Genomic DNA, 15,263 nt, shown 5'->3' with positions numbered 1-15,263 from the left:
ACTTTTTTATATTTATTTTTATTTAGTACAGTTGATGCAATGTATTATTATTTGACATAAAATTTTAATCATTTACAATCAACAAAAACTAACACATACAAGAGGTTTGACTTTTTAATCAATTTAATTTATTATTTATCGAAAATAATGCCCCAATACGATCTATGAGTAAAAATTTAAAATTGAAAAACAATTGATTCTATCGTAGAGATAATACGAAGTGACAGTAAAGATGTTAATTTTCTACGTATTAGATTATGTTGTAGGAACTCATTTTAATTAAAATGTTTGAAATTTATAACATTTGTTTAAATTAATACCTTATAATTTGATACTTCATTATGGTTGTTCTATTTTTGGTAAGATTTGATCGTTCACTAAAAATTTAATAAAAGTGCGACAACATTGTCGCATATGTCGTTTTCATTGGCTATTTATGTAGTTTGAAAATCACTTATTGCATTTAAAAAAAAATTATACAGGGTGTAATATTTAAAACGAATCCCTAAATTAATTTTTCCAAAGCCAGTCCTGGAATTTTTGACGTGACAACGTCTTAAATTAGGTTGTGGCTCGGAGTCATTCATGAAAAAGTGTAACGCCCGCTCACGTCTGTTACAGTGAGTCACCGAACGAGAGAGAGGCCCGCCGGACCGGCGAATGCCTTGCGTCTCTCTCCCACTCAAACATGATCGGTCCGCTGCGCGCGCAGCACTAGAGAATTAGGCGCGTTGAATCGGTGCGTGCTTCCGTGCTTGTGTCTCTGTCTTTCTCGAGCGTTCTTGGCGTTCAAGACACATTACAGCAGAAACACTTCCTTTCATTTCATATTTCTCCTATCATCGTCCTATCCTCAACAAAATCACTCAAATAGAAATTAGTTAAGTTTAAGTTTACATGTACAATGTTTTAGTAAACAAAATATATTTCTATAGTTAAAATTTGTGCAATTCTTATTTTCATTCAATTCCTTGTTCCTATTGTGCAATTTAATAATATTTATATCAATAAATATTCTACCGAGAAAAAGACGTTGTCACGTAAAATCTTCGCCCGTAAAACCGACTTTACAGACAACCGATTTTTTAGTTTAGCTAATACCAGTCGAATGCTTGATAGTAGTGTACTGTATCATGCAAAAATTAAAAAAATCAAATGAACCGTATAAATACTACAGTAAAATGAAATAAATGGTCAATTACACAAATCACCCTGTTAATTAATAAAGAAGAGGAGTTGACATTTTTTAGTGGCCACATGATATGCTCCCTGAGGGACTCTACATATGGTAGAAGTATGTAAAGTTCCTCATGACTCACCCTGTATTACCTACGCTGCGCTGCGATCGGATGCTTTTCGCTATTCCTACTCCATTACTACAGAAACCTTCCAGTGCACAAATAACCTGTCAAGGGATAGTACGTTGCTGAGAATTTTGCATTTGTATTTCAGATATACGCGCGACTTTTTAGGTAAGTTTTTATAACATCTGTTGTTTTGTTATAGTTACATTATTCTTATTGTAATATTGATAACATATTACTATTTCATGCATTTTTTGTGTTGAAAACTTTCTATGTTGATATAAGATGTCTGTATCTCTCATAAACACGCGACCATTTGTGGCAATTTGTTCCATTTTGTTTATTTTATTTTAGAAATGGCGGATAAGAAGAAGATTTTCAATCTCAATGATCCCACTGATATAGAAGCTGTTACAAATTTGATGTTTACTGAGTCGGATGACGATATACGTATGGATGATAGCGATACAGACGAAGAGAAACATGTTTCGGAACGTGATGACGATTCTGAGTCCGAATTGAGTAATGCCGAAGACGAAGCTGACAGTTCAAATGAGGCTTATATAGCTCATCTAAAGAAAAATGGAAAAGTTTTCGACTCATGGATTTGGCAAAAAAATCAAAACAAAAAAAGTAAGCGACCACCTCGCAATATTTTACTCCGTCTCCCTGGGCTCACCAGCTAAGAATCTCACAGACATCGTTGATATTTGGAAGTTCCTCATAACTGATCATCGCGAACTTCACAAATAAGTACATAAGTTCTGTAAGATCTCATTATTGTCGTCCAAGAGATGCCAGGGATACAAACAAACTAGAGATAACAGCTCTTTTGGGCTTGCTTTATTTGGCGGGCATTTACCATGGTAATCGAGTTAACCTTGAAGAACTATGGAGAATGGATGATTTCAAAACAGTGATTAGTTGGTGAAGATTTCTATTTTTAATAAGAGCATTACGTTTTGATGACATAGCTACGAGAGTAGAACGTAAAAAAATGGATCGCTTGGCCCCAATAAGGAATATTTTCGAGGAGATTGTGTCTAATTGCCAAAAATACTACTCGCTTGGGAAAAATGTTACAATTGACGAGAAACTAGAGGCATTTTGTGGAAGAGGCTCCTTTATTCAATACATCCCCAAAAAACCCAATAAATATGGGATCAAAATTTATGCCATGGTTGACGCTCGCATCTTTTACACTTATAACATGGAAATTTATGCAGGGACTCAACCCGATGGCCCATTCTCCATAAGTAACAAACCACGAGACGTGGTAAAAAGGTTGGCGACACCTATATTTAATACGGGAAAAACACTGACCACTGACAACTGGTTTCCTGATTTTGATTTGAGAAAAGATCTTGATGAGAAAAAAAATGCCTTTGTAGGAACGATCAAAAAAAATAAGGCCCAAATTCCCAATGAATTTAAAGTTACAAAAAAGCGTGAGCCCAATACCAGTAATTTTAGGTTTCGGTAGGACATGACTTGTTTCCTACGTGCCTAAGCGCTATAAAAACGTAATATTAGTTTCAAGCCTACATGATGAGCAATCGACGCAGAAACAGGTGAGCAAAAGAAACCCGAGATTATAACATTCTATAACAAGGATAAGGGAGGTGTAGATACAGTAGACAAACTTTGTTCTTCTTACAATGTTGCCAGGAACACCAGAAGATGGCCGATGGTAGTATTTTTTTCCATGTTAAATGTAGCCGCGATCAATAGTTATATGTAAAATCTATTCCACCAATAATAACGAAAAAATATTTAGAAGAAAATACCTTCGACTACTTTCAAATGCTCTTGTAAAAGGACACGTCGAAGGAAGAACACAATACTCCCTTCAAAATGAGCTCAAAGAAACAATTTCAAAAAGAAAAGCAGAATTAGGTATTGAGACAGTAGAGGAGGCCACAGCAAGTGAAAGAAGATGTAAGCCTTGTCAAAATGATAAACGTTTAAGGATCACACGCTTCAGCTGTGAAATTTGTCAGAAATTCATCTGTTTGGAACATTCAAAGCATATTTGTCAAGACTGCAAAACTGCCATACAATAATATGTGTAATGTGCAATATCTAGGAGACATGAAATTTTAGAGACGTTTTTAATGAAATTCAATAAAAAAATTTAAGAAATACAGTGTATCAATCTTCCACCGAATATATTTTGTATTAATATTACAATATTTCATTACCTACATCTTAAAATAACTAATTAGCATTTAGCGTATCTAGGAAATACGCGCGACCATTCTTGTTGGTACAAAGGCCGCGACCGCTAGAAGGTTAAATGAAGTTATTTATTTCCCACTCTAATAAAACATCTCTCACTGGTCAAGTGACTGGCCTAAAGGCAGACGAATGACAACACAGGGTCAAACCTTCATTTCTCTATATACATCATCAACCACTGCCGAAATTAGATTGTGACAGTCATTTTATGTGTGGTCCATTGTTATTGTCACTGATATTTGACACTTCAAGGGAAATATTACGGCGATAACAGTATAATTCCCGATATCACTTTGTTTTGATCGCCTGTCTGGAAGTTTTGTTATTCAAGTTGGGCGAACACCTATCTCTATAACTTTGATATGTATATGATATACGTTGATTTATGTACAATACATGAAAGAGCATTGTCAAAAAGTTACGGTTTATTTGATGGTCATGTTCGTCTCTTATTGCATCGTTCAACGTTTGTTACGAGGTAAAATACATGCATTAGATTCTCTGCAAAAAGTCCGTGCGCAAAATAGTAAAATATGTATATATACAGATCACGACATTGTTTTATTGACCATACAACACCATGGCAATCGCTGTGACATGTTACACGTTTCCATCTCTATATTCATTTCACAGTAGGTACGAATTGTCGTAATTGTCACATTGACATAAAAAATTTCGAACGAAGTTCTGAAAAAATAAACAAATAATTAATAAAATGCCTATTACGTTATATACCCTCCAAGAAAAAGTGCAACTTATAACACGGTATTTTCAGGGTCATTCGATACGCGAAGTACATAATTGATTTATTTATTGTTGCCTTCGAAAATAGACCCTCACCAAGTGTTACAACAGTTAAAAATACCATTAAACATTTTCAAACTTTGGGATGTGTAAACAGTTGTAAAAAGTGTCATGAAGGTAATGAATCACGTGTTAGACCTGTCGATGAGAAGCGTCAAAACAGGGATATTGATATTTGTGCTTTTGTGGAAGCTAGTGAACCTTGCAATAGTGTACAAATTGCTAGGGAAGCTAACGTGAATGCTCGAACTGTCCAGCGAGTTCTTAAAAGGAATGGGTATCCCTGGTTTAAGATACAACCAACACAAGAACTGTTTCCGGAAGATAACTTTAGGCGGATGGAGTTTTGTGAATTTATGTTAGATAAACAGAATGAAAATGTACACGTTTTAAGAAATATTTTATTTTCTGACGAATATTCATTTTCATGACATAAAAAACACAATCCTTCCGTTGCAAGGTATTATTCTCGGAAAAATAAGGACCTAAGTGTTGCAGTGCGAACGCAGTATCCGCAAAAGTTAAATGTTAAATGGACTGGGATGTTAGGCGACCATATTGTCGGTTCATTTTTTATCGATGGAAACCTAAACGGGCCCAAATATTTACAACTTTTACTTAATAAGATCATTCCGGCAGTTCGACGCTTTCCCGTTAATTTTCAGGAGGTTTATTTCCAACAGAATGGGTGTTCGGCTCACAACTCTAGAGCAACTATTGACTTCCTCAATCAAACGTTTCCTGATCGACTGATAAGTACACGTGGAACAATTAAATGGCCCTCTAGATCCTGTGACTTAGCGCCTAACGATTTCTTTTTTTGGGGTTTTCTCAAAGAAAACATTTATAGGCATCAGTTTGAAAGGGCACAAACCTAGTGTAATTAAGGGCAAAAATACTTCATTTCTCTGCAAGGATTACACCAGCCCTACTCCAAAATATGAGGAGAAATCTGTATGACAGATGTGGTTACTGTTTAGCACAAGGAGGTGGAATATTTGGTCCCTTAATTCATTAGTCTGCTTTCCTAATTTTTATTTTTTGTTAGGTACATTTTACGAAGTTTGTAGGTATTTAATTAGGTAGTATTTTTTATGTTTAAGCTAGAAGAATTTTATTGTTTTTTTTTTATTTAAAAGTACAAACGATTATTATTCTGATTTTTCTTTCTTGTCTTATTGTTATAAGCTTTGTCCATAAAATTTATACAATTATCAGTGACAATAAAGCATATTACTTCTTTACTTACTTATTTATTTGTATTGCTATTAAGGCCAAAAAATAACCAAAAAATTAGTTATAGAGCATTATAATAAATATACTCTAGAGATGGGATTGCAATAAATCTTAATTCCTATGGCTAACAAAACAATGTCGTTATCTGTATACAAGTATGAGAGAGATAGTAGTCTGTAAATAGTACGTATACAATTACAAATCAAGAACGATCAAATAAATTCAGCAGTTCGGGAATAAAAAATATTTATTAATTCTGTATCGATTATCACAAATGTCCTATATTTGAGCAGGAGTTGAAAACCCGAACGATTTTTATCCCTAATGAGCTAACTCGCGGTGTGAGTAATATATATTTCCCAAATTTAATAACTCTCTCTGACGCCTATTCTTGGGGGCAATTTAAAGACCATCATTTTCCAATTTAGTCCAGGAGATTCCACCTAACGTCATGCGGCGAAGTTTTTCTTCTTTAATCACTTGGAACATTAGAGGATTTCGCAAGGAACCCCAAATGAAATGAAATAAAAGAGGATGCGAAATAAGAATATGGAAGCATAAAAGGCAGAGTTGGATTCGAATGAGGTAGTCCCTAGTTTTATTATTAATATATTTACTATATACGTAATATTTACGGCAATGGTTGATAATAATAATAATAATAATAATTTATTCATTCTGAAAGATCACTTACATGATATAGGATAAGTCGAATAAAAAATATAAAATACTCATAAAACATCACAATTTCAGAATTACAAGATAAAAAGTACATAAGATTAATTGTTTACATCACCCAGATATTCACTTACACTGTAGAAACAATTTTGCAATAGAAAAGATTTTAATTTACCTCGAAATTTATTTAAATTCGTTTCAGATTTAATACTGTTGGGAAGATGATTGAAAAGTCTTATACCCATATAATACTGGGATCGTGCTGTATTATTTTGGTACTCTGATGAAGTCATTTTGCCTAGTTGAGTACTGGTTATAATCAGAGTTTAAATGAAAAGAAGTTATATTGGCTTTTATATGTAGTATACTTTAAAAATATATATAGAAGGTTAAAATGTTGTATTTTTTAAAATATTGTAGACATGAATGCCTATATGGTAAATTAAAAATTAACCGAATTATCCTTTTCTGAGAGACAAACACTCTTGCAGCATTCACAGCACTACCCCAAAAATTAAATTGAAGGCCAAGTTAGAATAAACAATTGCATAATAAACATTCAATAACTGTTCGTTTTTAAGGAAACTTTTTAATTCCAATATTGCGTGATAACTACTATTTATTCTTTTGCAAACATGATTAATTTAAGATTACCAGCTCATGTTACTATCAAGATACAAACCTAAAGGTTTGGTGGAAGTTGTAGAATGAACCAGGCTATCATTTACTTTTATAGAAAACTGGTAAATTGAATTTGATCTATAGTAGAATTGTATGCTTGTGGTTTTTTTAGCATTAACAATCAAATCATTTTTTTTACATCACTCTGTAAAATCTTCTGATATAACATTCAGCTGAACAGTTAATTCCTCGGCACTTGAAGCAGATGTAGCAATAGTTGTGTCATCTGCATACATAAATATCTTATTTGAACTGACATATCTGGGCATATCATTAATATAGCATAGGAATATTAATGGCCCCAATATTGAACCCCGGGGAACCCCAATATCAATATCACCATAATCTGATCGTGAGTCACTAAGTTTAACGAGGATCTTCCTAGAATGTAAATAAGATGACAGCCATAATGAGAACTGACCCCTAAAACCAAGATTTGTTAACTTCTCTATAGCAACACTTACGTTTATGGTATCAAATGCTTTTGAGAGATCAAAGAAAAGTGCCCCCACAAAATCTCCCCGATCCAGTGCAATGTGAATGAAACTAAGCAATTCAGTGGTAATACTCTCTGTTGATCTTCCAGGTAGAAATTCGTGTTGGTTGGAACATAATATATTGTATTTACTAAGGAAACTATACATTCTTTTGTATACACATTTCTCATAAATTTTGCCCAAAATAGTAGGGACTGTAACTGGCCTGTAATTATCTAAAATTGAATTATCTCCACTCTTGAATATTGGAGTTACAACTCTTACCTTCAAGCTATGTGGAAAAACACCCTGTTCTACTGTTAAATTTATTAAGTTTGCATGGGGTTGCACTATATATTCACTAATACACTTTATTATATTAATATTATATTAATAACCTCTCTAACATCATACTCATCTACAGGAAAAAAATAAAAGGATTTATCTACATGTGTGGTATAATGATCAAAATTGGTATTTTTAAAAATATTTATGATTTTATTTTTAGGACAAGTAGTAAAATGCTCTACAAAAGCGTTTGCCATCTCATATTTATTAGTAATAATTTTATCAGCAATTTGGATTTCATCACAATTATTATGACTGGGACGACCACTAGATTACTTACAATGAAGTGAATGCGATTCATCTACATAACTCGCTTGACTCACTGACCGACAGTGATACTAAAAATCGTGATAAAAAATAGTCTTATTTGACATCTCTTCCTTTCTTTGTTTTTCCTTTTGTCCCAAATTATTTAGCTGAATTTCTATTAATTACTCATATCTGACTTTTCTAAAGGTTTAATTCTATTCAATAAATGCTATAAATATACCCCGATGGATTCAGACGGCTACAGAAGGATTACTATGTCACCTATCTATACCAACTATTAAAGTGAGAAAATTACATTATTGAGGCTTAAGTACAAAGTAGACTGAAGAAGGATTTCCTGGCTGAGCAACCTTTAAGAGACCCATTTATAATTATAGCTCAGTAGACCTTTTGAGCGGTTGTCAATAAAATAGGAAAAGCTATGAAGGAAACCAACATCTGATAGGAAAACGAATCACAGGAAAGAGAAGAAGACGAAGAATATACGTTAAGTATTGATAAAGTACTTACCTGTTTGTAATAAGACGAAAGTGAATAAGGCAGTTAAAACAGTGTAGAGGGTAAAGGATCGTTGAGCTTGCACCGGTACCGTTGCTGTGGTCAATGGACGAGACTTGCCCTTTGGGTTTGTGCACATGCCCATCCCGGCGTTCCCATACTCCCAGCTAACTTAACCTCATTACCGGGTCGTCTAAAACAAAAAAGAGGCATTCAATAAATTTTACGTCGTTGGTAAAGATAGTACAAATTATATCATTATTACAAAACACTGGTCATGAAAGACATTACTTTCTGTAGACAATACTGTATTTATTATAGATAATAGTTTCTTTCACTAAACAGGAAAATAACGGCATAAAATTTAATTGTAAGGCTTTTTCCAGTCATGTAGTACGGTAATTTGTGATCAATTTGGTGACTATTAGTCAGAAATGTTTTATATTTCTGTTATTTCTGTTAATAACAAAAGTTTATATTACTTCTAGTTAACCCGTTTAAAGCACTTTTAGGGTGTGAAACGGCAAAGTTTATATGTAAATATAGCGACCACTTTAGAACTCATTTGCGGAAATAGAAATAGCAAACATTGGCAGCACACCAATTATCAAAACAAATAATTAAGCCATGATGATCCTCGTTCATTTATTCCCAATTCTATCTTCTTTTGCAAATTAAATTATATTAGCCTTTTTACTCTCAAATTTTTAACATTTTTTTACGTTTAATAAAAATAAAGTGACTTTTAAATAGTTAACACATCAATATAGTACATCTTTAAAGCACAAAAGCAGCAATTTCATGTGTTTTCATCAGTTTTATTTAACGATTTTTAATATATATATTTCGAATGTGAACAATCTTTAACTATTTGAATACTAGAATTGAGTTGGAGCGAATTGACAAGAAAAATGAAGATGCGAAATGAAGACTAAAAATGAAAAAAGAAAAATAACTCTTCTTCGTTTTTTATTCGTTGTTTATTGATTGATCTTATTCCTCCTTTTTTTTTCAAAGACATCCAATAGTTCTTTAGAACATCTGAGTTTATATATAATTGATGAGTGTCTTACCACCCGGCTTTTTAACGTAAGAGAACGTAACGTAATAGAAAACACAGTTACCTTGTGAAATAAAAAGAGATAAAACTCGTAGAGGTGGGAAATAATCGGTAGAAACATAATTTACATTACCACTATCGATAGTCTCACACCTTTAGACGTTAGCTTCGAGCTAAATCACCTCGGTCATAATTATTATGTGTAACGTATGTCTGACGTATTTCCATTTTTTAATTTCGCATAAAGTAAAAACTGATTGACTACAATAAAGCAAAAATGTGACTAAAATAATTTAATTATTAGTAATTATTTAATCTAAAGTTTTAAATTATTAACCAAGAATAATTTCTACTATGATTTGAGGAGTTTCATACACTCTTGTCACGGAATAATCACAATCCTTCGTGGATTAGTGGTAAGAATTCGACACAGAGGTCGCAGACGATTAGAGTTCAAAACTCACATGTGGTTTTCTTTTTTTTTTTTTTAATAATTTGAAATTATGCAGAGATTGTTTTGCTTTGAATCGCTAAACATTTATGTCAGTCGTTACTAGTATTAGAAGTGTTTAAAGTTAAACATAAATATCTTATTGAAAAAAAAAGTATCGTCGTACTTTCGAAAATAAAGTAAAAATTCTTCAAAATTAAAAGAACGTTTAAAGAATGTTCAAATAAGTAAAACTTCTACAAAAATAAAAAAATATTGTAAATAAACGTATTTACAATATGTTCAAATAAGCCTTCATTAGCAGCAGAACAATAACCCACACTGTCACTAAAGAAATATAAAAGTTTGATGGATCAGAGTTCAAGTCACGATATTCTCATGCAGGCACTCAGGGTTCAAATCCCACATGAAGGTTTTACTTTTTTAAAAATTTGAAATTATGCAGATATTATATCGTTTTGCTTTAAATCACTAAACATTTATTTCAGTCTTTATTAGAAGTGTTATAGTATATAGTAGTATGTTATAGTGTTATAGTAAAACATGAAAATCTTATTGAAAAAACAATGTCGTACTTTCAAAAATAAAGTAAAAGTTCTTCAAACATAAAAGAACGTTTTAAATAAATGTACTTCTAAAAATATTTAAATAGGTAGAAATTCTATAAAAATAAAAAAAAAATTATTCTAATGAAATGTATTTACAATAAATGTTCGAATAAGCCTCCATTAGCAGCAGAACAATAACCCAATCTATTATAAAAGTTTCGTCTAACATTAGTTAATGTTTCTGGACTAATACCTCTCATTGAATCAGAGATCTTTTCTCTTAATTCTTGGAGAGAATTAGGCCTATCGTCTTCAATTCCATATAGCTTGGACTTGATATATCCCCACATAAAAAAATCACAAGGTGCAAGACCAGGTGATCTTGCAGGCCAAAAAATATCTCCGTGACCACTAATCAATCGATTAGAAAAAGTCGCACTGAGATATTCACTGACGATGCGAGAATTATGTGCGGGACAACCATCGTGTTGAAACCATATGGAATCGAAAGGTATTGGTAAATTACGAAGGGCTGGGACAATTTGATTTTGCAGAAGTTCCAAGTATTTCCGCCCAGTCAACATACCGTCTATAAAAAATGGACCAATGACATGATTCCCTATTATGCCTCCCCAAACATTTACTTTTCGAGGACGTTGGGTACGAGCGACATAAATCTAACGAGGATTTCCTCGAGACCAATACCGAGCATTCATTGAATTGTGACGGCCCTGCAATGAAAACGTACATTCATCGGTGAACAAAACGTTCTCTAAAAAATGTTCATCTTGATGTGACATTTCCATTGCAGTTTGACAAAATTCTAAACGTCTATATTGATCCCCAGGGAATTGTTCGTTGGATTTATAAAGTTTATAGGGACGGTATCCATGTCTTTTCAAAATTTTACCTACTCTAAATCTTGAAATTCCATATTGTTCTCCGAGACGAGATGTTGATTGGGTAGGATTTTGCTCAATACTTGCACAAATCAAAGTGTCCCTTAGTTCCAAATCTGGATTTACCTCCCTTCGTCTACGAACTCCTCTTGGAGCGAACACGGATCCATAAGTAAAAAAATTACGTATAATAGACTGAATTGTTGATCGTGATGGAGCCGGCCTATTTGGAAACATATTTACAAATTGTTGTCTTATCATGTTGTCTGATAATCCATTCACATGCCAGACAACAATTTGCACTTTTTCCTCGACCGTTAAAACCATTTTCACGAATTGTTTTTTTAATAAAAAGTTTCTGTTTACCGTGCAAAAACACTCGGTATGTTATTATTTGATGGCTTGATGATTTGGTTAGCTGTAAAGTAGGCAGCTGTTCGCGCGCATCCATTACAATGTTGTTAATTGTTTTGAAAATTATTACCTGTACAGAGGAATTGATATTAACACTGAGAATTTAGTGATGGATTTGGCATTAAACAGTCTTAACCGGATTATTTTGCAATCACAACTGAAGACTGTAAAACTGAAATTGAATTTGAATTATTTTTTATTTCTATTTTTTAACATTGGAATAAGAATAAATTGTAAATAATGAGTTTTTCAAAAACTGTTTAGCTAATATGTATCATATTTTCTATTATTTTTTGATTGAGTAAAACAAAAATTTTATCCTTGGTGTGAATTGAACCTCAATCTTCTTGTCACTAGACCACGTCTCTAACTATTACACCAATTCCACATACAATAATTGTTTTTGGATAGAACATCTACCTTTAGTTTAATCTAATATTTCAGTTAAGTTATTTTTATTATTAAATAAACTTAAAGATTTATAATTTAAAATCGCTACTAGTTAATATTTTTTACTATTATATATCTTAATTTATTCAATTATTTATTCTAACATCAGAAATTATTAAAATAAAATATTTTCGAGGTCATCCGTATAATTATGACTGAAGTGAAATAGCCACGTCTAAAAATTAGCTTTATCTCGTACTATCTCACAACTTAATCTGTCTTCTATCCTTTCCGCTATTTTGCCGGGTGGTAAGACACTCATCACTGTATATTATAGTGCTGCTTTGACTATTATAATATAATCCATTTCGGTATTTATTCGATGCTTAGAATTTAAAAAACATATTAGCCAGTAGATTGGGGCGAAACTCAAACGACTTAAAAACTACGGACGAAAGGTAAAATAGGAGTATGAATATTCAAATAGTCAAACTTCACAATGGCTCAAACAAATAATAACACAGCACAGCAGTTGACCATCATTTAAAAACTGGGCACCACTTCTACTATTTAAATATTAGGGTTTTACAAAAAGTAAGTAATTATAAAAAATATTGTTTTTCGAAATGGGTTACATTAATAAATAAAAATATGCATTAAATTACAAAGTAGACGCAAGAAAGTTAAGCCGTATCTACTGTATTTTAAGTATTTTTTAAATTAATTTTTCTGTTTAAACAACAAAAATTTTAACCATCCTGTATATTTTAAAGTATAAAATATTATTAGTTTATTGTGTGTTAAAAGTGTTACTAGTTTTTATGTTTGCTTTTTGTCTTTTTAATCACTAATTACACTGAACGTAAAAAAGTGGCCACCCTATAAATTTTCGAAAATAAAAATTCATTAGAAGTTTTATGCGCTGTTTCATATTGCGTCTTAATTTAAATATCTATTGCGATCATTTATTGTAGTCGCTATTTATCTTCCAAGTTGAAAACATTCAATTAAACAGTAATTTAGCTTTTCAAATGTGGATTTCGAATAAGTGAATAATTATTACGTAATAGGATATGGTGTTATCTACAGTATATGTTGCTCGAATTATTGCATTGCTTTAATACGGAAGAAGTCAAGTTTATGTATCCGAAACTTTAGGTATTCCGAGAACTACAGTACGAAAAGCTTTCCATCGCTTTATAGAGACTGGTACATACTCACGTCAACCTGGTTCTCGTCGTAGAAGAGTTACCTCGCAAAGAGATGATTGTTTTATTGTGATACAACTTTTAAGAAATAGCCATTCCACTAGAATTGCTACAAGAAACCGTCTGCAGGAGGTTCGAAATATGAATGTAAGTGAGAGAACGGTTAGAAGACACCTCAATGAAAGAAAACTAATGGCAAGAAGACCAGCTATTGTTCCTGAATTACAACCCAGACACTGTAGGACTCGATTAAGTTTTTTTCGACAACATCAACACTGGGATATACAGGATTGGAGCCAAATTCTCTTTACTGATGAATCGTGGTTCTGTTTGAAGTCTGGCGATGACCAAGAGAGGGTTTGGAGACGAAGAAATAAACATATGCCCAAGCTTGTATGTTCCAAAGAAGAAAGTTTGGCGGCGATGGTGTCATGGTTTGGGCTTGAATCTCATTTGAAGCTCAAACTGAACTTATTTTCACCAATGTCCCCCTGAATACTTACCGGTATATAGAGGATGTTTTGGCAGAAGCAGTAATTCCATTTGCTCCATTTATTGGACACAATTTCGTCTTTATACTGCACGGCCGCTTACTGCAGCAATTGTCACAAATTACTTGTGGGAAGTAGGAAATAATAGGCTTAGACTCTAGAGTAGGCTCTAGAATAGCCATCCTGTAGCCCTAACCTGAATATCATCGTACATTTTTCGGATGAACTTCATCGATGATTCGTGAAGAATATGAATGTATTCCTCAAGTTTTTATTCAAAATTTGTTCCTTTTTCTTTCAAATCGTATGCAAACGGTTATTGATTATTGATGATACAAGGGCATAATACCCGATATTAGACAATTTTGTTCGAGTTCACACGTAATTTTTATTGTTGGTAATTCGTTTCGATATTACACTATTTTCTTTTGTAGCCTTTTAATTAAATAGATTATACTAAGGAATCAAGCAATAATGGCCATTTTTTGTTTTAAAAATGAAAGATCTTGCGTATACAACACGAAACAGTCCATAAAACCACCAATTAATTTTTATTTTCCGAAATTTATAGAGTGGCCACATTCTTGCCGGTCAGTGTATGTACATGTAGTCCTGATGTGAGGCCGCTCCCATAGGAAAAGTGTTTCTGGTTCGGTTTCTTAGCGGATTCCTGTTCAAAAAGGTCCCCTTTAAACAAGGCAGAAGAGTATCAGGCAAAATTTTTAGGCAGAAATTGTTTAAACAAATTTTTTTAACAAATAAATGTCATGTATTTGTTGGGAATTTTTCGGGTAAGTAGGTATAATATGTATAAGTACGAATCAAAAACATTTTTCCTACAGGAGCAGCTTCACAATCTGGACTACTAAGTGCTATTGAACTACTACTGTTTTGAACGAATTTGAATATTTGAATTTTTATTCAAAATTATGTTTATATTATAGTTCTCTCCTGAGGATGCTAACGAATAATTAGCGAAATATTGAGCAATAAATACAAAGAGTTTTATTTCCAAATTACAGAATACATACCTAATTTTCCACTACTATTGTTATAATATATACTGTTGTAGTTCTAAAATAGGTGAAAAATTAAATAAATATTTGTATGCAAAATACCACGAGAACATAAATTTTCAAGACCCTGTATAGGTTAAAAAATTGTAAATATAATGATTTAGAATTAAGAAGTGGTTTCGCAGAAGAGTGGACTTTTATAGTGATTTAGTTTCTAAGAACAATTTATGAAGAATATAATAAAAATATACTC

The 15,263-nt window shown here is 32.5% G+C and overlaps 1 protein-coding gene across 7 annotated transcripts in view; it reads right to left on the bottom strand.

The window, feature by feature from the left end:
- The window catches only part of tutl (immunoglobulin superfamily member turtle), a 500,395-nt gene that overhangs the window by 153,979 nt on the left and 331,153 nt on the right, over positions 1-15,263 (bottom strand). For all 7 annotated transcript variants that reach the window (XM_072537593.1, XM_072537564.1, XM_072537584.1 and 4 more), the window contains one exon: positions 8,546-8,726. In XM_072537593.1, the coding sequence (XP_072393694.1) occupies positions 8,546-8,678 (133 nt within the window). In that variant the 5' untranslated portion in view covers positions 8,679-8,726. The remainder of the gene's footprint in view (positions 1-8,545; positions 8,727-15,263) is intronic.

The sequence above is a fragment of the Diabrotica undecimpunctata genome, chromosome 1 (assembly GCF_040954645.1).
Source record: "Diabrotica undecimpunctata isolate CICGRU chromosome 1, icDiaUnde3, whole genome shotgun sequence".
Classification (NCBI taxonomy): Eukaryota; Metazoa; Arthropoda; class Insecta; order Coleoptera; family Chrysomelidae; genus Diabrotica; species Diabrotica undecimpunctata.
The sequence above is the reverse complement of the archived record's forward strand: the minus strand, read 5'-3'. Positions and strand labels throughout refer to the sequence as shown.